This window comes from Taudactylus pleione, unplaced genomic scaffold (assembly GCF_031769625.1).
Source record: "Taudactylus pleione unplaced genomic scaffold, aTauple2 ptg000387l, whole genome shotgun sequence".
In the NCBI taxonomy this organism is placed as follows: domain Eukaryota; kingdom Metazoa; phylum Chordata; class Amphibia; order Anura; family Myobatrachidae; genus Taudactylus; species Taudactylus pleione.
The window spans coordinates 2,087,713-2,113,207 of NW_028284788.1; the positions used below are offsets into that span (position 1 = coordinate 2,087,713).

At 45.6% G+C, this 25,495-nt stretch overlaps 1 protein-coding gene across 2 annotated transcripts in view; it reads right to left on the bottom strand.

Annotated features, from left to right (window-relative positions):
* ELAPOR1 (endosome-lysosome associated apoptosis and autophagy regulator 1) overlaps positions 1–25,495 on the bottom strand; it is a 529,163-nt gene that overhangs the window by 453,151 nt on the left and 50,517 nt on the right. Inside the window, exon 3 of one of the 2 annotated variants that reach the window (XM_088445747.1) lies at positions 10,001–10,187. In XM_088445747.1, the coding sequence (XP_088301873.1) occupies positions 10,001–10,187 (187 nt within the window). Of the gene's footprint in view, positions 1–10,000; positions 10,188–25,495 lie in introns of those variants that run through there. The other variant, XM_088445746.1, reaches the window with a different exon arrangement.

Consider the following 25,495-nt stretch of genomic DNA (forward strand, 5'->3'; position numbering starts at 1 on the left):
ATATAGGATTTCATAGATGTGGGAGAACATCTTGTGCTACATGTATGAACAATCCGAGAAAACTAGTGAATTTCAAATCACACATTACAAAGGAAGAATATGGGATGAAAGAATATATAACTTGTAAATCCACATATGTGGTGTATGTGATCCAATGTGGTTGCAGAAAACAGTATGTGGGCCGCACCACGAGGATGCTTAAAAACAGATATATGGAACCTAAATGAAACATCGTTAATGGGGTTAGAACACACAAATTATCTAAATATATTTATAATTGCCAGAGGGGAGTAATCGATAACATCTCAGTTTGAGGGATTGAACATTTAAAATCTACCATACGTGGGGGGATAGATTTAGCAGGTTGTATCATAGGGAGGTCTATTGGATATACTGTCTAAATACTATGCTACCATATGGGCTTAATGACACCATTGAACTAAATAACATAAAATGGAACAGAGCTGGTAAAGGCATAGGCATAGTATTTAGAAAAGGTTAATATTATAAGTTATGATATCTGATATGAGATGTGGAAGTAGAGACCAACAATAGAAATTTATTGGGGTGTGTTTGTGTTATATATAATAGAACCTATGCAGTTATATACATACTAGATTCCGGAGATTGTTTAATGTACCTTTAAGATGGTGCTATATATACAGAATATGTGTTACATGAATGTAGAAATATATACATGTACATATCCATTTGAGCTCCGGAAATTATGTACTGTACCTTTAAGTAAGAGGGTGAGATATGTATATGTGTAGCTAATACATGTGCAGGATTTATGCTATGTTTACCTTGAATAGGTATATTGCATTTGGGTGATGACAGTATAAAAAAGTAAAAAAAGATTCTAATAATTTTATATACGGTTATTTTATATATGTATGTCTTTGACGAATAGATAGATTGGATATATACAGCTTTGAGAAAAGTGTAAAGCTGGCCACACACTAGACCAACTTACATCCAACCAGCCAACTTGTTGATTGGTTGGAATGAAAATCTGGTAATGTATGGGAGTAAATAATGATCAGCAATTTGCTCCTAAATGCCAGAAAAAACAGATCAAAATGGTAATTCAAACAAGTTTGTTAAATGTTTGATCTAAACTATTTGTTCAAACAACAGTTTTGGTCCATTTTCCAGTGTTTGGGAGCAAATTGCTGATTGTATTCCTTACCAGATTTTCATTCCAACCAATCAACTAGTTGGCTGGTTGGACAGATAATCTTTAGATGTGTGGCCAGCTTAAGTGTATAAATACTGACATATATATATATATATATATATATATATATATATATCTTCTAAAAATATTTAAAAAATACTTAAAATATACTATGTGAATGTAGGTTTGTGATGAAGATATATATGAAAATAATCCCTTGGAAATAAAATTAATTATGCAGGTGTGTACAGATGTGCCCAGCTCCATACAGCCATGTAGCGCGCCATGCTTCTTGCACCACACAGAAGCCTTGAGTCGTGCCACACATAATGTTTCTTAACGGAACGTGGCGTAGCACTGGAAAAAAGTCATATTGTGTAATACAACTTTTTGTCCACCAGGTGTCACTTTTCCTAAACTACACAGCACATGCGTCAGATTTCCAATGCTTTTCTGTATCACCGCCCGATAATTGACTGACAGAAGCTGTGATTGGGTACACTGTAGCATAGCATTTTGGTCATGGAATCAGAGCTGTAGAAGAATGTGTAATAAAGTATTAAATAATAACAGTACAGTATGTGTGTTAGTCCTGTACTGTTAAAAAAATATATATTATTTTTTATTATCATCATTTATTTATATGGTGCCACAAGTGTTCCGCAGCGCCTTACAAAGTACATAAACAAATTGTAGACATGCGACTTACAGAACAATACAATACAGGACCAGGACATGGATAATATATATTGCTACATTAGCGACCATAACACCCAGATAAGCAACAGAGCATAAGCAACTAAGTGTTAGATGCCCTAGTGGTGAGTAAGAAGTAGATGAAACTAAAGTAGGGAGAAGCACAAGAGGGCAGAGGGCCCTGCTTGTAAGAGCTTACATTCTAAAATATATATATTCAATATATATATTATATTATATATATATATATATATCTATATATCCCCTCTATGATGGCACTCTGTCACACAAACAACGAAGCTCCTCCGATGCCTGTCCAAAACATCTCATATAGATCCACCAAAAAACGTTTAGAGGTATAACCCTCTTTCCCAAGCCTTGAGAAAGAGGGTTATACCTCGAAACGTTGCTGCTTTGGAAGCTTTGTTACAATATATGTAGTTTTGCTTATCAATCGCTGAGTGCCGTCCCGTTTTTGGTGGATATATATTTGTCTCATGGGCACAGACAGGGGTCACAGGCATGCACAGCTTTCACTGAGACATGATGAATGTGTTTACATGTACTGTACTAATAAGGCATGACTCGGCAGTGCGAGCGTCTTTTATGCAACTTTTTACCTACAAATGTGATGTGAATTGATAGCACAAGTAGCTTCTGCTAATTAAAATGATATACAGCATGCCTATGTTCTGTGAGCGAGTGCGGGTGTATCTGCACGTGAAACACTACATTACAGCATCAGTGACTACATTGTACACATTGCCTGGTTTAATTTGTACACTTCACATCACATACACGACAAGTGCAGCTCTCGACATGGCTAGAGTGTGTGGGCTAGTGGTTATGGTCTGCACCTTGGGGGTCCGGGGTTCAAATCATGGAAGGGGAGTTTTTTATTTTCTTTCTTCTTTTGAATATTTATTACTAGATTAAAAATAGATCACTTGGTGGTGTGTGTGAATTCTGTTATGGCATGGCGTGACTCGGTAGCGTGAACGTCTTTTATGTATTACCTTCAAATGCATCTGAATCATACAGCAAATCAAATTGATAGCACAAGCAGCTTCTACTGATTAAAATGATATGCAGCATGCCTATATTCTGTGTGCCAGTTCGGGTGTATCTGCACGCGAAATGTTACGTTACACTAATAGCGACTGTAACACTAACATAGTGATTTGCTTGCAGATACACCCGTACTGGCTCACAGAACATAAGTATGCTGCATATCAATTTAATCAGCAGAAGCTGCTTGTGCTAATAAGATGCATTTTAAGGTAAAAAGACGCATAAGAGACGCTCGGCACTACCGAGTCACACAGCACTCCTGCGCTATGTGTGGAGGAACTTGTAGCACACAGAGGATAGATGTATGTGGACTCATATCTATTACTGTGCTGCAAAGTCCCTGTCCCAAAAAGTGACCCTACAGTAGATGCATATTACTGTACCGAGTTCCAATAAAGCAGCCGTACAGTAACTTACATTGACAAGAAGACGCACCCTAAGCATTACATAATGACAGAGCAACTGAAGTTCAGTTATTTTAAAGAACTCTACTGAACTGAAAGCATTTCTCTCAACATCCCACCGCAGTACAAATTTTATCAGTGGAGCACTCACCACCTAGAGGTTAATCTGTGTAATACATGCCATGGCTTATCTTTCATTGTAGAATACCACGGTACGCCACAGTACAGCCATCACGTAACCTTCCATGGTGCGACATAGGAGGCCTGAATGGCACGCTATGAGCAACAAACTAGCTGGGCATATCTGCATGTCCACAAAAGAAACAGACATTGATTAGAAATCTATTAGACAGGTGTGCCCTGTAAATGAGATGGATAAAAAGGCAGCACGAAAAGGAGGCTGATACCTTCTGAGGAAGCCGCTGACATGATAGTAGGCGGTTGAAATGCGTTAAGGATACCAGCTCCAAACCACAAGTGCCGTGAGCCAGGACATTGTCCTATATCGTGGGAGCCTATTTGTACCTGTCAGGAGATCCTCTGGATATAGCTGCACACTGGGGATGCTGCCAGCAGCTGGGAGGATAAGGATTTCTGATCACTTACAAACACACGGAAGACTGGATCATTGGATCCTAAAAGCACTTATTTATGATCCACATGCTGAGGACGGATTACTAAAGGGCAGTAACTTGCTGGGATTCTAATTAATGGCAATTGAATATAATAGAGTGGAACTTTATCATTGTTTTTTTCTATGTACATTCCAGTTAAAAGACTGAATTACTGGGAGATAAGTGCTGATAGATAAAAGTGGAAATCACCTTATATATGGATGCATATGAATAACTAAATACAAGATTGTGGATTCTTTTTTTTCTGCTGTAGTGGCCACTCATTGGCTGGTCCCACATGGGTCCCAGCCAATGAGCGGACGTACATGTAAAGTGGCCGCTGATTGGCCAGCAGGCCGTGAGAAAAAAACAGATGATTGTGATCATGTGTCATTTTGCGTAGTGCAAGTATATGCAACAGCATATACTTACACAAGTTCAGCTTGGCTACGAAGAGCAGCGCGAGGATGGAGATGAGTATATGATCTTTTTTGCAGGTCATTCCACACAGATTCTACATTGGAGAAGAGGACAGGCCGGCTGGTACAGGTAAGTATGTGTGATTGATGGATGGATGTAATAAACATGTACTATCTAAGGTGTGTGTGTTATGTCTTAGTTAACTATTTATTTTACAGTGGGGGTACGGGTGCCGGCCAGCTGCTGGCACTTGTAGTTCCACAAGTGACAAAGGGCAAGCATGCTGGCACCTGTAGTCCCACTGTAAAATACAATAGTTTTCTTCTATTCTTCACTATATTACCCCCCCATAACCACGGCTACAGGGGTGCGTGGAAGAGCCCCGGGCTTCAGACCAAGCCTGGGGTTTCGGGAGAGGGGGGCCTTTTTGGGGGTTCCCCACCTCCCCTGAGATCCCTGGCTTGGCCTGAACAGCTTGGGGTGTGAATGCTTTGGCCTTGGAGACCTGGTAATAGGGTCTCCTGGCTGTGGCCCTAGACCCCGGCCATTTTAGGTCCTGTGCTGGTTTTAAATATAGGGGGAACCCTACGCATTTTTTTTACCCTATATTTAAAACCAGGACTGGCCCTACATCCTGGTGCTGGTACCAAAATTATGGTGGAACCCTACTCATTTTGTTCCCCATAATTTAGGTACCAGGACAGGATGACAAGTCCGGGGCTGGTTAAGCTTTTTGGGGGGGGGGGCCTACGGAATTTTTTTACATTAACCCTATTTTATCTCTTTATAGAAAGAAAAATTTTCTGACCATCTCGCAGCTAATGGGGTTGAGAGACTGAAAAGTGATTTTGACAGAGAGTTTGCTCCTATCTCACCCGAGCTTGTCATCCCGATTCATGGTAAATTTAAGAGATATATGTTTTAGTGAAAATTACTTCCGATTTGATCTGATGGTGATTTGATTTGAGATTGCTATCTTACGAGTGAGATGAGAGAACTCTCTTCCCCATCTCACCTGACTTTGCCTTTAGTAAATTTGCGCATGCACAGAATGCCGGAAAATGGCCGCGGTGGCCATTTTTGCGGCGTTCTGCGCATGCGCAGTAAATAGGCACGGGGAGACTCGTAAAAGGTATGGAAGCAGGTTGCTCTGTTTCAGACTTCAATTATAAATCTAATTGAGAGACTGCACCTTCAGTTTTAACTTGTGTGTTATATTCTGTATTTTTTTCCTTTTTATTTGAAATTTCAACACTTCTCTATGTAATCTATAACCCATTTTCTTTTTATTATTTCTGTAACTAAGCATTGTTGTTCATTTATTAGTCTATTTCATATATGCTCCAGAACCCAGTCTTTAAGTAGGCTATTAGATCGCTAATGTTACGCTATAACTATTATTGATTGCAAGAAGCAGGGGAAGACCTACCTAACTGCTGTGAAGTTTCTGTTGCTGAGCATGCACAATTGTGAAAGAATGTTAGGAGGCCTATGGCTTCTTTGTTTACCATGGGTGGTGGCAAGTGTATGGTACAATGGGCGGAGAGTTAGAATATTCGGTGCTAGTAGAGTGCAAAATCAGAGATACCTACTGAGGTCCTTGACAGAACAATCTGGGAGAGAAAGGAATATCTGGCTACAGAATAGATTTTTCTAACCGAGTATTTTTGTAATTGCACTGCTAAAGACCTGGAATATGATGAAGAGTCACCAAATATGTATGAATGATCAAACCTACCAGCAAACACTTGATGGATCAGGGATGAATCTATGAAGTCTGTATGTCACATAATATCAGTGATACAGTTTACAAGATTTTACTTTCATTTTCACACAGATGAAACTGAATGCTACTGTATGTTCACTCTGATTGCTTTTTTCCAGTCCTCACTCCTTCCGGGAGGGAGCTGAATGCCTGCAAACAGTGGGAGGCATGGCCAGGTCCTTGTTGGGGGCCCCCTCCTCACAATGCCAAAAATAAAGGCATTGTGAAGCAGGGGGCGGAGCCACAATGACACAATTCCGAGCGAATCGCGTCATCTGGCCCCCCCGCTGCAGGGGTTTCTAGTAGGTAGTGGGGGGCAGGGCCGGATTAAGGTCTGTGGGGGCCCCTGGGCAACAAACATGTGGGGGCCCCTGTTAAATGTGACAATCTGGGGGTATGCGCAATGGGGACCCCAGTAGTGTCAGTGCCTACAGTGGTAGTGCCCCGTATGCAGAGCCCACAGTAGTGGTGCCCTTTATGCAGTGCCCCCAGGAGTGGTGCCCCTTATGCAATACTCCCATTAGTAGTGCCCCCATTGGTCATGCCCCCTGTAGTTATGCACCCTGTAGTAATGCCCCCTGTGGTTGTGTCCCCAATAGTAATGCCCCCTGTATAACTACCCCCAGTAGTAATACCCCTGTAGTTGTGCCCCCAGTAGTAATGCCCCCTGTTGTAGTGGCCCCAGTAGTAGTACCCCCTGTAGTAGTGCCCCATGTAGTAGTGCCCCACCTTCAAGTAGTAAGCCCCCAAGAGTAGAGGCCCCCAATATTATTGCCCCCCAGAGTAATGCCCCCAGTAGTAATGCCCCCCTGAGTAATGCCCCAAGTAGTAATCCTCCCAAGTAATGCCTCCACTAGTAATCCTCCCCGAGTAATGCCCCCAGTAGTAATCCCCCCCCCGAGTAATGCCCCCAGTAAAAAAGCCAATTGCACTTAAAAAATAAAAAAGCTAATACTTACCTTAAGCCCCGCTCCCGCTCCCGTCCACGTCCATTCCGCCCGGCTGCTCCTCTGCACTATGGGAGACATGTCATGATGTATCTCCCATAGTGCACTGCATGAGCCGGAAGCCGGAGCTCACGAATAAGCTCCAGTCTCCGGCTGACACTGCAGGGAGGGAGCCGGGCGCCCACTGGTTACAATCAGCGGGCGCCTGGCAAATAATGCCTCCCCGCGGCACCGGGGTTAGGTTGGCAGGAGGAGGCAGAACTGGTTCCGTCTCCTCCGGTTCACATTAACCCCGATGGGTGTGGAGGCCCTTCAGGTGTGGGAGCCCAGGGACGATCGCCCCTGTCGCCCCCCCCTTAATCCGGCCCTGATGGGAGGTAGGCGGCATCTGGGAGGCTTGCCTGCCTTTCCGGGGGGTCGGGAGCGGCACCCGATATTCGGGAGGCTCCCGACCAAATCGGGAGGGTAGGCAAGCATGGCCTCAGCTTAATCAGCCTGGCCTGCATACGAGCCCATAAAACTGTGTACGTCCACGCTGTCCCTGGGCTGGCCACTCCTGGAAAACAGGGCAGACACACAGTTTCTGGGAACGGCAGCCGTCCCCACACCGCCCCTTAAATGTCTCTGCCTGTCAATCAAGCAGAGGCATACAAGGGTCTGTGTGTGATTAAACAGGACCCATTCTGCACACTCGTAGAATGGGGCCTACGCAGATTCCCAAACATCAGGAATCTGCATGCACTACTGAATCAGGCCCTCTGAGTGCTGCCTTTACTCCTACTTTACACACACACACACACACATAACACGAGAAGAGGCAGCGTTCACTTTAGTTCAAAACGTTTACAGTTCACACATTTTTTACAAATAGTACATTACATTTTTTGACTGTCAGTGGTAGTGCCTTCCCCCCTCACCGATTGAAGCAGGTCCCCATCCCTTATATTTATTATTAAACCCATCAGTCAGTGACCTGTTAATTATACATCAGTGGGACACTGATAAATAATTAACAGGACACTGGCTGATGGGTGCAATAATAAATATAAGTGATGGGGACCTGCAACAATCAGTGAGAGGGGGCACTGTCACTGACTTTCCTACCCCTCACTGTTTGTAGCAGGTCCCTATCCCTTATATTCAATATTGCACCCAACAGTGACCACTACTATAAATTCTAATGTACATACTGTAGGTTGCCAGCCTATAAACAGTCCAGCTAGACAGTGGCGTCCCTCCCCACAGTGTCACGCGGTGCGGGGAGGGACGCTGTGTGCCGTCAAAAGGGGGCGTGGCCTCAAGTGAAGGGGCGTGACCAGTTGGTAAGGGGCGTGGCCTCGTGGCTGAAGCCCTGTGGTCCTCCCATTATTACTGGGGATGCCCGAGGAGCGTACAGGGGGGGGGGGGCCCGGAGTGCAGTGATGGCCGGCTCCCTCACAGTGACAGGAGCCGGGTGCTGCACTTAATTATTCAGTGCAGCACCTGGCTCCTGTTGCTGAGGGTGTATCTGCACCTTGGTGTCACCGCTCGGTGGGTGACACCCGGGTGCGGCCCGCACCCCCCGCGTGACGCCACTGCAGCCAGAGCACACTTGTACTGTCAGTCCAGGCAGAGCACTCCCCGTCAGTGCGGCTCCTCTCTCCAGAGTCTCGGTTCCGTCTAATCTCCACCCTGACTGATGTCATATGCAAGTGCGTGTGACATCACGACGTCACACGCACGACTCGGGAGCGCAGAGTGTGTAAGCCTATGTGACTCAGGCTGTCACTGACAGCTGCGAGCAGCGGGCGGCTGGGCGTTAGGTGCCACACCAGAGTCAGGCTGCAGTGTGCCCTCTAAACTTTTAGCTGCCTGGAGCTTGCGCTCCACTGGAGCCACCCTCCCTACGCCCCTGCTCACAGATCAGTCTCTTAAGCCAACTCATGAGGCTGCCTTGGGGGAAGGCCTGAAAGAATTGAATTGAGAGCAGACCTTCAGTTGATGCCTCTCTCAGGCAGAGTGAATCTTCTAGTACCCCAATAAGAAATGTTTTACGATTTACTTAATTAAGTACATATTAATAAATCTTTCTATTGCCTCTTGTTCCCTCATAGAGGAATCTTGGGAACATGACCTGTTGTGTCTGGGAGCTCTTAATGACTGGAGTTGAGAAACCTATCTCTAAACTAGCAGCGTCATATTCCAAGTGGGTCCCATTGCAAGTAAGAGTAGGGAAAGTACAGGAATGAGTAGAGATACTGATCTGTGTGTCAAGATATATAGCGGCATATTTAATAAAATGTGCTGCCTGCCTCCATATATATTTATTGTGATAATAAGGAGTTTCTTTTTTGGCAAACGTTAGCAATTTGAATCGCCGGGACATGGACTTCAATAACAGCTCGTCTTGGTGATCAGGAAGAAGTAAAGTGATCGCATACTTGACGGCATTTGTCCACACAGACAAGATCCGCAAAGCTTCACAGAACTGATTAATAAATAGTCCCCATAATGTGTACACACAGACAGCACACATTAGGTTGGGTACGGGATGCCGGCGCTCAGGATCCCGAAAGATGAAGGTAAGTATATTACCCTTCCCCTACCCCTAACCCTCCCCGCAGTCTAAACCTAACCCTCCTACCCATACCCTAAACCTAACCTCCACACAAAGTGCCTAACCCTACCCCTAGTGCCTAAGCCTCCCCCTAATCCCAATACTTACTGTCGGGATGGCGGTGCCGGGATTCTGAACCGTGTTGGGATTCCAGCAGCATTCTGAGCGCTGGCATCCTGACGTCCGGGATCATAACTACATCACCACACATGGCATACAGATCAATTGGGCTTCATGATTTAATCACAGAGGATAATGCTATAATGTAAACATTCCACAATAGCTGAGATAGCAAAATATTACTCACATACTGCAGTTTCCAGTGGCTTGATAATCTGCTCCATATTGGTTGCTGGAAATGCTAGTGAAACCATGTGGAAGCTCTGCCCATTCATCAAAACGGACACCTGTACCCAGAGAGTATGTCCCTTCTCCACAGGGGGTACATTTTTGTGCTGCCAGATCCAGATATTGCCCCGCAGTGCAGGAGAAAGCTAGGTGAAAAAGGAACAGCAGTTAATGATTGTTTAATAGAGTTGTATCCACCTTTTTTATTCACAGGACAAGCTGTATATAAACTAAACTATTGTGATGCCCATAATCTTCTCCTCATCTTACCAACACATTAGCAAATGCACAAGTGTATATAGTGGTGTAGGAGAACTAACAATAGCATAGTAGTACATTTTACCTCTTAAAAAAAGTATAATATACAAATAAAAACATAAAAATAAATAAATATATACACACACACACACACACAATGGGGAAGTCCATACCCTACTTAGGGTATGAGATAGGACCTTTAGGTCTGTTGATAAGGATGGGTATCGTGTTGCTAGGGGAATTAGGAGAGCTAAAGTAGTCTATGCAGCAAAAATGGAAGAGAATGTCAACTTGAATAGTGATCCAAGGAGCATGTGTCATTGCTTGCAGATCCTCACTGACTATAAAGGTAAATCAACTGATGTTGGGAGTGCAGATAGTTCCCTTGCTGATGACCTAAATGGGTTTTATTCCAGGTTTAACTACACAAATAAGCCAGATATTCCTTTATTGGACTAGAGAGTAGGGGAGGTACCCTTGGTGCTGCACAAATCAGCTGTCTGTCAGTGTCTGCATTCTGTGTACCCTAGGAAGGTGGCGGGTCCATATAGCATCATGGGTAAAGTTTTGAGGGATTGCAGTGATCAGTTAGCTGGGGTTTTCACGTTTATTTTTAACTTATCCTTGGCTTCTTGCATTGTCCCTATGTGCTTTAAACTACTACCATAGTTCCTATCCCTAAAACTGGACCCCCGAAATGTTTAAATGATTATCGCCCTATAGCTCTGACATCACTCGTGATGAAATGCTTCGAGATACTAGTATTGAATCATATAAAGTGTCATTTTGTAGCGGGCTTTGATCCTTGGCAGTTTGCCTTTAGGGCTAACCGCTCGACCGAGGATGCTGTCCTAACTGTTTTGCATCAGGTGCAGTCTCATTTAGAAGCTAGGGATACTTATGCAAGAATTTTATTTGTAGATTTTAGCTCAGCATTTAACACTATTATACCTAGTGCTCTGATCGCTAAGCTGTTCGGTTTGGGTTTAAATGGCTCTACTTGTAGATGGTTGTTAAACTATTTATCCGATAGACCGCAGGTGGTCAAGCTGGGGAAATCCAGTTCTAAGGAGTTGGTGTTAAATGTTGGAGTCCCACAGGGGTGTGTCCCGAGCCCAGCTCTGTATTCACTGTTCACCCATGATTATGCACCTCAGTCTCGGTCTGTTAAGATCGTTAAATTTGCAGACGATATCACTATCGTTGGTCTGATAACTACTGGGGATGAAGTTGCCTATAGAGCTGAGGTTGCTAGAATGTTTGAGTGGAGTAGTGAAAACTGCCTACTCTTAAAACACGATAAAAACAAAAAAGATGATTGTTAATTTCATGAAATGTAGTGTCCCTATAAAGGCCCCTGTTTGTTTAGGTGGTTTGACCATCAAGGTAGTGTCTTCCTTTAAATTTTTTTATTTTTTTTATTTCAGAATCTTTGACATGGTCTTTGAATTCAGCCTTTTTGACTAAGAAGGCACATCAATGCCTGTTTTTCTGCGTCGTCTAAGATTGGCTTGTGTGTAGTACTGTGGAAAGTATCCTGACTTATGGGATTGTTGTTTGGTATGGGAACTGTACTGCGGCTGACTGTAGGGTGTTGGATCAGGTGGTTGGGACGGCTAGTAGAATTATTGGAGTTGTGCTACCACGCACTTAGGAGATATATGAAAAAAGGCTCCTGAAGAAATCTAGATTCATTTTAGCGGATCCCAGTCATCCTAACCATGCTCTTTTTGAGAAATTGCCTTCTAACAGGTGTTTTAGGCTGTGCGCTCTCGCACAAAACGGTTGCACAATAGTTTTTTCCCAATTGCAGTGCATATGTTAAATAATTCTGAATGATTAATGCTGTTATGATGTTTTCCTCTTATTATTTTAATAGTAGTGTAACTGCTGCCTGTTTTACTATGCGGTATAGTGCTGCTTGGTATTTTCGTTGACATCACTTGTGCTGTTAATGACAATAAAAAAGTATTATTATTATTATATACAGTGCTTAAAGTGGCTCTAGAGAAGTGGTGGAACTCACCCTCCACCTGCGTGCCACACCTGGGTGTGATCACACAATAGTATTCCCAATTCAAATTATACCACACAGTAGCACAATCTTGATTCACCCGATTCACATAACACCACAGAGTAGTGTCCCTTATTCATGTATGACACACAGCAGTGCCACTTTTACACAATGCCAACATTTGTGCCCCTTATTCACTATGCCCACAGTAGTAGTGACACTTACACAATGCCCACAGCAGTTGTGCCCCTTATGCAAATGCAATGTCCATTGTAGTGGTGCCCCTGATGCAGTGCCCCCAGTAGTGGTAGTGCCCCTTATGCAGTGGCGCCAGTAGTGGTAGTGCCCCTTATGCAGTGCCCTCAGTGATGGTCCCCCTTATGCAGTTGCCACAGTGATAGTGCCCCTTATTCAGTGCCCCCAGTAGTGGTGCCCCTTATACAGTGCCCCTAGTAGTGGTAGTGCCCCTTATGCAGTGCCCACAGTGGTAGTGTCCCTTATTCATTGACCCCAGTAGTGGTGCCCCTTATTCAGTGCCCCCAGTAGTGCTGCCCTTTATGTAGAGCCCACAGTAGTGGTAGTGCCCCTTATGCAGTGCCACCAGGAGTGGTGCCCCTTGTAGCAATACCCCCAGTAGTAGTAGTGCCCCTCTATAATGCCCCCAGTAGTAATGCCCCCCCATAGTAGTGCTCCCTGTGTAATGCCCCCAGTAGTAGTGCCCCCTTCGCTTACACAAAAAAAAAAAACAATACTTACCTTAAGCCCCGCTCCTGCATGCCTCCGGTCCACCTGGCTGCTCTGATTCCTCTGAAGTTACTATGGGAGAGATGTCATGACATCTCTCCCATAGTGCCTGTGGGGGGAGTGGAGCCGGAAGCCGGAGCTCAAGAGTACATCTCCCCAAATATTATCACTGCATCATCAGATGAGAGTATTTATTGGATGGGTAGTGTATACCCAGCTTGAGTCTGTTTTAACATTGATGAGTTCAAGGAAAATATGCTGTTATTCATATCCTATTTCCATTTGTAGGTGCCTCAGGCCCTGTTTCAGAGCCAGACGTTCTGAATCAGGGCGTTTTTTTTTTTTTTTTTGTGCGGTGACCACCCACAGCTTTTGTGAGGAGCCAGGTGATGGTCGCGATGGTCTCGACCATCGCGACCATCGGGGCTTGCGACGAGACCCTTGTGGTAGGGTCTCGTTCCTGCAAGCCCCAGTGAGCTTTCGGTTCTATTAGTGGCAAGCGTTCCTTCGGGAATGCCTCCGTTTGGCCAGCTACCCTCCCTTCCCACCTCCAAAATGGGGCAAGCTGTCAATCAAAATCGTCAGCTGCCCTGCTTTGATGCAAGACCCGTAGAGATGGAGCGCCTGTCGCTAGCCGGGTGTCGCGCATGCGCACATCGGTGCCGGCTCCGGCGTGCGCATGTGCAGTGGCCAAACATCTACCTGCTGGCGAGCGCATAGCGCTTGCGAGCAGGTCTGAATCAGGCCCTCAGTTCCATCTGTATTCAAATATGTCTTTATTTATACAGACGAAGCATTATTCTTTTACCAATCATATGATTTTTGCATTGCACAGTTTACACTTAGGGTCTAATTCAGCAGTGCACACTAGTGAACGCAGATTCCCGATGTTCGGGAATCTGCAGAGGCGCATGACCCGTTCTTCGCATGTGCAGAATGGGAATGCGATCCCACTCGCAGATTTACAGTCTGCTGCCGTTTTTGGGCGGGGAGGGGAAAGCGATGGCCTTCATTTCCTGAAACAGAGGCACGTTGCCATCGGTGGGAGGGAGGGAAGACGCCAGGATCTCCGTCGGCTCTTCCTCTCAACTGCGGCGGCCAGCTGCATGACCTCATGGGTCACCTTAGCCGGCTGATGTTACACAGATTATCCGATGCTGCGTTGGACAATGCAGCTCAGATAAGTAATGTAATTATGCATAATGCAAACATCGGCCATATGCGTGCGAACGCAGTCATGCGATCCGTGCTGAATCATACCCATAGGCCACTACAACATTAGTCGGGGAGACAGGGTTAGAGACAAATTTTCATCCAAAAAGTAGTGAAGTTTAGCAATTTCAGAAAAAAAAGGGATTTTTCCTCCAGCACACTGCAGCAATATCAACAAAAATACTTGAATCCTACATAATAGAAATTCAGAGGTATCGGTTACAAACATTTGCAAATATATGAATAAGCACAAGGCCAGCATCAAGGCTCCTCTATACTGGCATCCATAACATTATGGGGTTAGTGTCCGAGGTGCAGGGAACCCCAAAAGAATCTAGACAAGGACCATCCTCAGGGCCTCACATGAAAAAGGGAAAAAAGGTGATAGTGAAGTGTAAAGTATAGATGTGTAAAGATAAATCAATAAGTGTTAATATAATGAGAGAGTTAAAATTACATAAATAATATCTATGGGAATTAAGTGGTGATGCCCTGAAAAAGGCCCAGCCAGAGCAACTCCGGGGGCCCCACGCCCAAATGGTCACCCCAAAATAATTGTTGCTACCTATTGGTAGCACCCACTCTGGGTCATATAATTACAAACTAATGTACTGCATGATAACAGCACATGTATAAGCCGAGAACTGACTCACCTAGCAGGTACCCCAGAATCTCCAAATGGCACTATACGGACCAGCACATCCTCCCAATGCTGGCTCCCTTCATGCCTCACAGAACTGCAAACAAAAGTCATTAAGCTGATGTGAGCGACCACCATACTTTTTGTTTGAAGTTTAGCAATTTGTTTATGTAGTAAAGACAAAAAATAAGAGTTATGGTATAACATACCTTTGTTAACTCTTTTTCTTCTTCGAGGTCCATGGGGTCCATAAAGATAAGAAAGAAGAACCCATAATCACTAGTCCAGTCTCTCATAGAGAAAGGAAAATTTACGGAGACCCCCAGAACTACAGGTGCGTTAGGGTGGGTGTCCTGTGGACCCCATGGACCTCGAAGAAAAAGAGTTAATGAAGGTGTTAACTCTTATTTTCTTCTTCGGGGTCCATGGGGTCCACAGCCAATACGTTGGGGATATCCCAAAGGGTCTCGGAAGAGAGGAGAATCCTACGCCCGAAGGAGGCATCCTGAGAGGCAAAGGTGTCAAATGCATAAAATTTGATAAAAGTATGGATGGAAGACCATGTGGCTGCCCTGTACAACTGTTCAGCAGAGGCGCTCCAACAGGCCGCCCACGAAGGCCCTACTGACCGTGTAGAATGTGCTGTTAAGGAGTCCGGCACCCATAGACCAGCCTGTGTATAAGCTTGTGAAATTGCCATGTGAATCCATCTGGCCAGCATCTGCTTATTGGCTGGCCAGCCACACTTATGCCGACCATAAAGCACAAAAAGGGAATCAGACTTCCTCAACTTGCTGGTGCGCTTCATATAAATTCGTAACGCACGGACAACATCCAGGGAAGCCTCCCCTATCAAGAGACTTGCATCCTGAAAAGCTGGGACCACAATCTCTTAATTTATATGGAACCTAGATACCACTTTTGGAAGGTAACCCTCCCTAGTACGCAGCACTGCTCTATATTGATGAAAAACCAAAAAGGGAGCGCGGAAGGAAAGTGCAGCTAGATCCGATACTCTGAGTGCAGATACAATAGCAAGAAGAAAAACTGTCTTTGCTGTTAACCACTTTAAGTCTATTAAACTCAAAGGCTCAAACGGGGAAACCTGTAAGACCCTGAGAACTAGTTTCAAATCCCACGGAAGTACCCGGGGGAACAAAGGGAGGCTGAATCCTCAGCACCCCCTGAAAAAACATCCTTACATCTGGCATCAGGGCCATTTTCTGTTGGAACCAAACTGACAGGGCAGAAACCTGTACCCTCAAGGTGGCTAGGCGGAGCCCCTTTTCCAGACCGCTTTGAAAAAAATTAAGCACTCAGTTTACACCACTGAAAGAATGAATGCCAAATTCTATAGTAAATACGGGCCGAGGCCGGTTTACGTGCCTTCAGCATCGTCTGTATCATGGACTTTAGAAAACTTTTTCTTCCTCAAGACAGAGGCCTCAAGAGCCATGCCGTCAAAGATAGCAGATGTAGATCCGGGTACCAGCAGGAACCCTGTCTCAACGGAAGGGGCCATGGAGTGTCCACGGAGAGAGACTGTAGATCGGTGAACCAATGATGTTTCGGCCATGCCAGAGCTATTAATATCACCGTACTGCCCTCTTACTTGAGCAAATGGTGGGAACAGATATGCTAGCCTGTAATGCCATTTTACCGCAAGTGCGTCTACAAACTCTGCCAACGGATCCCTGGTCCAGGATCCGTACCTGGGAACCTTATTGTTTCTTCTTGACGTCATGAGGTCTATTTCTGGTAGAACCCATCTGTCCACTAGGTTTTGAAATACCTGTGGATGCAGGGCCCACTCTCCTGCATTTCTCTCTTGCCAACTGAGAAAGTCTGCTTCCCAATTCAGGACTCCCGGAATGAATACGTGGGGAGGTGATGCTCTTCTCACACTAGAATCCTTAAGACTTCTGCCAAGGCAGCCCGACTCCTTGTGCCTCCCTGATGATTTAGGGAGGCTACTGCGGTGCGATTGTCGGACTGTATCTGCACAGGCCTGCCTTTTAAAATTTCCCGAGCCTGAACTAAAGCTTTTGAATATTGCTCTTAGTTCCAGGATATTTATGGATAGATGGATTTCCGCCTGTCCACTTCCCATGAAAAGTGTGTTATCCTGTCATCGCCCCCAGTCCCGAGGACTGGCATCGGTCTTGAGCAACGTCCCATCCGATACTCAAAAGGGGCTACCCTGTCTGAGATGCCTTGTCTGCAACCACCACAACAGGGATAATCGCACTTCTGGAGAGAGATGCAGTATCTGGGACTTGATCATGCAGTAATCCTTGTTCCAGTGCAACAGAATTAACTGCTGCAATGGTCTGGAGTGAAATTGAGTGTATTCCACCATACTGAAGGTGGATACCATTGACCCCAGTACCTGCATAGCTGACTGGACAGATATCTGTCTGTTGTGAAGCAATCTAAGTATTTGCAATTGCAGGGCCAAAATCTTCTCCTTTGGTATTCTCTGCGCCACGGAGTCCAATCTTGCCCCTAAGTGACACATCTGCTGTACTGGAAGGGGTTATGACTTCTTCCAGTTTATAATCCAGCCGTGACTGTACGGACAGGACATCGTCAGTCCCAAATGATTCTGTAACTGCTGCGGAGACCGACCTAGCAACAGGAGATCGTCCAAGTAAGGCAAAATCCTGACACCCTGGCATCTGAGACATGCCATCATTACTGCCATCACCTTGGTGAACACCCGAGGAGCTGTGGACAGGCCAAACGGCAATGCCTGAAACTGAAAATGTTCTCCCCCTACCGCAAAATGTAGAAATTGTTGATGGGGCTGGGTGTTTGCCAACATGATTGACCGCAACGTTTCAATACGGAACGACGGGGGCTCGGATAAACTTGTTGAGCCCTTTCAAATTTAGAATGGGCCGGTATGATCCATTCAGTTTCTGAACCAAAAACAGATTGGAGTAAAACCCCTTTCGTAATTGATTCCCTGGCACCAGAATAACTACTTCTGATGCTAGCAAGGATTGGATTGCTTGTTGAAGGGCCAAAGCCCTTACAGTACCCTCCTTCGGATTTATGCTGAAAAATCTCTGAGGAGGACTTCTCCCTGAATCCAGGCATCCTTTGTTGTGAGATGCCAGGTTTCTAAAAACCGAAGAAGTCAGCCCCCTACCCTAGGATCCCTCAGAGGGAGGCCCGTCCCATCAGGCCACTGGTTTATCCTAGACTCTGGAAACTGGATGCTTGTTCTGCCAGGGTTTCCTAGATCCTGTTTTCTTAGCCAGAAATCTTGCCGAGTGCTGACCTCTGGTCTTGCCCTGTGGTCGAAAACCTCGAAAGGACGACCGTCTGGGTTTAGCCAAAGCTGCTGAAGGTAGGCCTGCAGCTCTTGAGGCTGCCATTGTGGCCACAATTTTGTCCAAGTCTGGGCCAAAAAGAATTCCTCCTGTGAATGGAAGGAATTCCAGGGCCTTTTTGGACCCCGCATCCGCTTTACAGTCTTTCAACCAGAGGATTCTACGTGCCACCATGGACTCTGCTGAGACCTTGGAAGAAAGAATCCCAGCGTCCAAGGTCGCCTCTCCCAGAATAAGACATCGCTTCCTTGATAAAGGAAATAATGTCCAGCTGTTCCTTGGATGCATCTGGCAAAGATTCTGCCAAAGTTTTCACCCATTCCTCAATAGCCCTGGAAACCCAAGCTGTAGCCATAGCTGGACGAGTGGCTGTTCCTGATAGCGAAAAAATTGTTTTAAGGCAACCCTCAAGCCTTCTATCCGTGGCTTCCTTTAATGATGCCGCCAGGATCAGAAGCATGGTATGCTTTATCAGCTGTGCCACATGCACATCAACAGATGGTGGAGTCTCCCATTTTGCACATTCCTCTGATGGAAAAGGATATAAAAGCTCCACTCTTTTCTTATCCGGCCAAATCCATGCTTCCCCCCATAAGTTCTGATAGATGCTCTGACTTGGGGAACCTACCTTAATCACCTTCTGGCATTTAAACAGCGGCACCTTCCTATGTGGAGGCTCCCCTTCCTCAATATTTAGCACTGACTTGACTGCCCTGATCAAAAAGGGGACATCAGGCACTGGGAAATGATCTTCACCCTCTTCTGAGTTAGACTCCTGAGAGGAATCTTGTGCCTCCTCCTCCTCGGAGGATGTACTGGAGTACTCACCCTTCTCTGTAGCCCCACCTGCGTGGGAGGTCAAATGCCATCTGGATTTTGGCTGTTTTGGTCTGGTGGCCTGTGGTGACTGAAAAACCCCTGAGGATGACGCCACACCTCTACCAGCACCTAAGTCCATCCATGATGGAAACATAGAGGGCATAACCATAGGGGGATGCATCTGCTGAGGGAAACCCCAAACCGGGGGTGCAGGGGCAGCCAAACGCTCTGCCACCTGAGCCATAACCTGGGAAAAGGAAGCACAGGGGGGTTCAGGCCCGGACACAGGTAAATTTGATTGATGTGGTGACTGTCTAAAACAGTTCCCACACAGTCCATTTTGTACAAAATCCTGTGAGGATAGCCCTGCTCTGCAGGATACCAGCAAAGGGGCTTCTGCCACCTGTCAGACTCCTTAGACATAATATATTCACTTATGCCAAGTTTCCAAGAGCACATGTGCTCACTGTCTACCCCCAACTGCACACACCCGTAGCTCAAGGATGAGGGAAGAAAACAGCAGTGATAGGTTAGAGGACTGACAGTTATTTTAGGCATAAAAGGCAGTACCAGACACAGTCAACACCAATCACATGCAATGCATAAACACTCTGCGAGCAATATGCAATTTTTTTAGCTCTTGCCACTACAAATCAGCCCATAGCCTTAGTAGGATAGAGCTCTGCAAAACCTGATCCAGCAGTAGGAGAGGTATACAGGGAGACTGCCCAGCCTCCTGAGCGAGCAGCAATCTGAGAACACCTGAGAGTGCACACTGGCTGCTCATATAGGGGAAGCTGGGAGGAGCAACCCACAATGCTGAGAACAGTAGCTGGGCCAGTGTGTGGAATTGGGGAGGGGCCGCCGGGGAAAGCGAACCTCCCCTAGGCTGCCTGGCCCCGCCCGGCAAACTGACATGGCCGCCGCCAAAGAAAACCCCTGGCTTGTCAGGAGCTGTGTCCTGTCCCAGTGGTCTAGTGTAGGTGACAGTCTGTTCTGCCCTCCCGACTACAGCGCACCTCCGGCCAGTCTCCACCGCCGGAGGCAGGACCGCCATGTGGTCCCAGCGTCAGCTGCCACCGAGCCCACCTCTTACCTGCCATATCCTTGTCCCGGTTGCAGTCCAGGGCTCAGAGCCTCTACTGCAAGCACTGGCTCGAAACCAGCATTGCGGCGCCGGAGGGGGTAGTTTCAGCAGTTGACTGGTGCATCTCCATTCAGATGCGAGGCTGCTCTCAGACAGCTCAGGCCACCCGCCCCGATGGAGAGTAAAACTTTGTCTTTTTTTTTTTATATATATACTCATCTGTGGGACTGCTCCTGCAGTCCATGTGGTGAATAACACCAAACAGGAAAAGGGGTCTCCATAAATTTTCCTTTCTCTATGAGAGACTGGACTAGTGAGTATGGGTTCTTCTTTCTTATCTTTTTTGTCTTTGCCTGCTTGAGCTTGGTAACGAACTGGCTACCTGGGGCCGGAGGCGGGGTATATGAAGGAGGGACCCGATGCATCCTGGGAGCAGAGAGCTCGTTTTGTTTAACTGTTTGGTGACCGGGATCTTACACCCAACGTATTTGCTGTGGACCCCACGGACCTCGAAGAAGAAATGGATCGGCTTTCGGTGTATATGTCGGAATCGGTATGAAATACTGGCAGTTAGGATGCTTTCTGTGAAAATGCAGACAGCAGCATCCCGATGCTCGGTATCCTGACAGGGGTCAGATAAGTATACTAACCCTCCCCTTCTCCCCCTAACCCTCCCCACCCTGCACACTAACCCATAGGCGAAACTAGAGATCTGGTAATGGGTGGTCCCAATTTTAGCATGTCAGATATTGAGGGGTATTCAATATGAAACATTAACTTCACTGTCGAAGTTAAGGTTTCATATCAGAGATTTTACCTGCGTTAAAGTATTGGGCGCGCTCCCGCTTATCCCCGTATTCAATATGAAATTAACGAAAACGGGATCCTCCGAAGTTGGATTTGCGTAAAGTTAATTTTGCCTTAAAAAAATTGTAGGACCCACTAAAGTTGTAAAAACATGGGGGATCACTATGGGTACCCCCATTTTAGCCTTTAAATGAAAGTCGGGGATTTAAATAGCCGCAGCAGGTGTTTTTTTCCCCGACATTGAAGAAGTGTTGCAGAAGAGCACTTAGGTTATTTTTTTCATTTTTTTAAGTGGTGCCATCAATTTTCGGGTACTTGAAAATGGGTACTAGCATATTTTTAAGTCCCTAAAGTAAGTTTTTAAAAATTCTGCATTTGTGCACCTGCCGCTATAAATCTATTCTACAAAACACCTGCCGCATACAGAATAGCCCTGAACCTATTTCCCTATTGTTAAACAATTTTTTCCCTTTTTTTTTTTTTCACCCAAATTTTGAATTTACATTTTTGGGGTGTCCCTTTTTTTTTTTTTTTTACACAGTTCTTTTTTAAATGTCATTCCCAGGGGTGCAGGCTATTTTTTTTAAGCCTGCACCCCTAAACCCTAATTCTGCACTTTTTTTCGACACCTATTCAATGGTGAAAAGTTATCCCCGTTTTTTATCAAAGACTTTTCAAAACTGCGAAAAGTCTTTGAAATTGAATACGGTGTAAAAGTAAAACCTGCGATAATGATGTCATACCTCCAATATTAACGCAAAAATGATGTTTTCGCTCCCATATTGAATACCCCTAATTGTGTTACAATTTTTTTTCCAAGAAACCGTATCACACACACACCAGTGGCGTCCATCCCCATGGTGTTACCCTGTGTGGGGAGGGACGTTGTGTGCGCAGCAAAAAGGGGGTGTGGCCCCATGGACAGGGGACGTGGTCACTTGGAAAGGGGTATGGCCTTGCCGCCCGAACCCCAGTGGTCCGGTGTGGTAGGGGGTGGCAGAAGTATGGGTGAGCACTGTGCAGTGTCGGCTCCCTTACACTGTCAGGAGCCGAGTGCTGCACTAAATGTTATAGTGCAGCACCCGGCTCCTGTCACCTTGGTGTCACCCCTAGGCGGGTTTTTGGGGTCCAAGTCACTTTGAAAGTCTTTTCTTACCTATACGGTGGTTTCTCTACAACGGGAAACCTCTGAGGAATATGAGCCTCACTGGGCAGCGTCTTCCCCCAGCCCCAGTGTGCACCTCTCAGCCCCATTACCCCAGGCCCAGTGAGCGCCTCTCTGCCCCAGGGAGCATCTCTCAGCCCCATTCCCCCGGCTCCAGTGTGTGTCTCTCAGCTCCATTCCCCCGGCCCCAGTGTGCATCTCTCAGCCCCATTCCCCTGGCCCCAGTGTGTGTCTCTCAGCCCCATTCCCTCGGCCCCACTGTGTTTGTCAGCCTCATTCCCCCAGCCAGAGTGTGTGTCTCTAAGCCCCATTCCCCTGGCCCCAGTGTGCGTCTCTCAGCCCCATTCCCCTGGCCCCAGTGTGCGTCTCTCAGCCCCATTCAACCCGGTCCCAGTGTGCATCTCTCAGCCCCATTCCCCCGGCCCCAGTGTACGTCTCTCAACCCCATTCCCCCGGCTCCAGTGTGCATCTCTCTGCCCCAGGGCATCTCTCAGCCCCATATCCCCAACCCCAGTGTGCGCCTCTCTGCTCCATTCCCCCAGCCCCAGTGTGCATCAGTGTCATTCTCCAGCCAATGTCACCCCAGCCCTGTGCAGTCAGCTCCAACCTAGCCCCCTGTGCAGTCAGCTCCAACCTTTCCCTCCAGCCCCCTGTGCAGTCAGCTCCAACCCCCCCAGACCCCCTCTTTCTCACATCACTGACCCCTCTCAGCACAGATCCCCCCTCACAGCACAGACCCCTCTCACATCACTGACCCCTCTCACCTCAGACCCCTCTAAACACAGACCCCCCCTCACAGCACAGAGCCCCTCTTTCTCACATTACTGACCCTTCTAACCAGACCCCCCCCTCACTGAACATACCTCCTCTCTCTCACATTACTGAACCCTTTCACCTCTCAGCATAGACCCCCCTCACAGCACAGACCGGTCTTTCTCACATCACTGACCCTTCTCAGCACAGAACCCCCCTCACAGCACAAACCCCCTCTTTCTCACATCACTGACCTTTCTCACCTCTCAAAGCACAGACCCCCTCTTTCTCACATTACTGACCCCTCTCACCTCTCAGCACAGACCCCCCTCACAGCACAGAGCCCCTCTTTCTCACATCACAAAAAAATAATATTTGCGTAAGAAGGTGCCACCGCTGACCCCATTGCGCAACCAGATAACTATAAATAAAATGTCCCATCACATAAAAAATAATTCCGTGTCAAAACTAATTTGAGAGATTGAAGATATAGATCCTTGTTGAAGCCAAAGTCTTCTGAAAGATTATTTAAGAATTCTTGCATAGCTTGCAGTCCTAGTTCGTGAGGAATAGATGTATATAGGCTTGAGACTTCTCAAACTGGTTGCGCAATGGGGTCAGTGGTGGCACCTTCTTACGCAAATATTTTTATGTTTAAACAAGAGCAACAATTATTTTTTTCACACATGTATCATCAGTATATCCCTTTTTTTTGCCGCTTCATTGACGATCTTTTTTTGCTGTGGAATGGAGGCAGTCAAGCGTTTGAAACTATGATGAATCAAATCAATATGTTACCTTCTCCTATTAAATTTATCTATGAGTGGAGCAATACCAGTATTAATTTTTTGGATGTTAAGTTATTACTTGCTAACAAACAAATCTCTACTACTATCTATTATAAAGAAACGGATAGGAATACCTTGCTCCAATCTAACAGTCATCATTCACCGTCCTTGAAAAAAGGCTTACCACTCTCGCAAATGCTTAGGGCTACCAGAATATGCAGCATTAAAGAAGAAGATCTACCAACACAACTGGATCACATTGTGTCAAAATTTCATCAAAGAGGTTATAAATTGACATCCTTATTGGAAACAAAGAAAACAGTTCTCAAGAAGAATAGAGATGATTTATTGAAGTCCGATAATTCTTCTAAAAATAAAACGGAGCAAACATTTCCTTGGATTACTACGTTTAATACATCAAGTCCAGTAATACCTAAAGCCAGTAGAGCTTTATGGCCGATAATTGCTTCAGATAAGGATTTACCCAGTCTTCGTTCAGTGAGACCTATGGCTTGTTATAGACGTGGAAGAAATCTAAGGGACTTATTAGTCAAAGCTGATATCTCTGGCATGGATATGATGTGTACACCTGGAGTTAGCAGAAAACCACCTGAGTGTTACAAATGCCCCAATTGTGTGACTTGCAATTATCTTATTAATGGAACAACTTTTAAACATTCACACACAGGGAAAATTTTCCACATTCAACACGTACTCACGTGCGACACCCGTTTTGTTATTTATATTATTATTTGTCCTTGTGGGAAATATTATGTGGGTATGACTACCCGTAAATTTAAAGAAAGGATGGCACTCCATAGGTCCGCTATAAAAGCAGCATTAGCGGGCAAAAATATGGAACAGCCAGTAGCAGTACACTTTAAGGAGCATGGTCACCAACTCACATCATTAAGATACAAGATCATAGATCATATTCCAGAATCCATCAGGGGAGGAGATAGATCAAAAGAACTTTTGCGGAGAGAGGCATCTTGGATTTACAAACTCGACACAGTAGCTCCCAGAGGACTTACCGAACGAATCTCTTGGAGTACCTTATTATAATTTATGACATACTTCATTGTGATTAATTTACTTTTTTTTGGGGATCTCCCCACATATCTCTCTTTATACATAGCCATCTTTTCAAGCACTCCTTGCTTTGCCCACTTATTTTTTTTATATATAATTTTTTATATATAATGTGTTTTCTTGATGGTTTTAACTTTTATAATATAGAGTTAATTATTATTACATGTCCTTCAGGGCTTTACTACTTTGAGCAGTGCATTTATGGTATTTTGTATTTTTATCCTACAGCCGCTGGGTTCCGGCATCCAGCTTGGTGTTGCTTAGCAACTATCTTCCTGAGGAGGGGTGATGTCATCATCAGTCGCCGCTTACCGGAAGCTCGCTGGAGTCCGGAACCTGGACGGAGAGTGGGAGCTAATCACATAGCGTGGTGTGGGATATAAGGTAGGCATTATCTGTTTGTTCTTTGATTGTATTTTCACCTGAGGATGGGGTTACGGACCCCAAAACATCGTGGTAATAAAGATTTTTTTTCTTAAGACCTGTAGTGCCGTGCAGTGCTCTTCATCCCCGGAGGGAGAACACATCTTTGTGTATGTTGATTTGAGCAAAGGCACACAGACAGCATCACATGCGGATTGGAGTGCTGGTCCAACAGCATTCTATATTACATATATATATATATATATATATATATATATATATATATATATATATATATATATATATAAATAATGTTTGTGTGTAGTGGGCACCAATCAAAATTTTGCCTAGGGCACCGAATCGGCTAGGTCCGG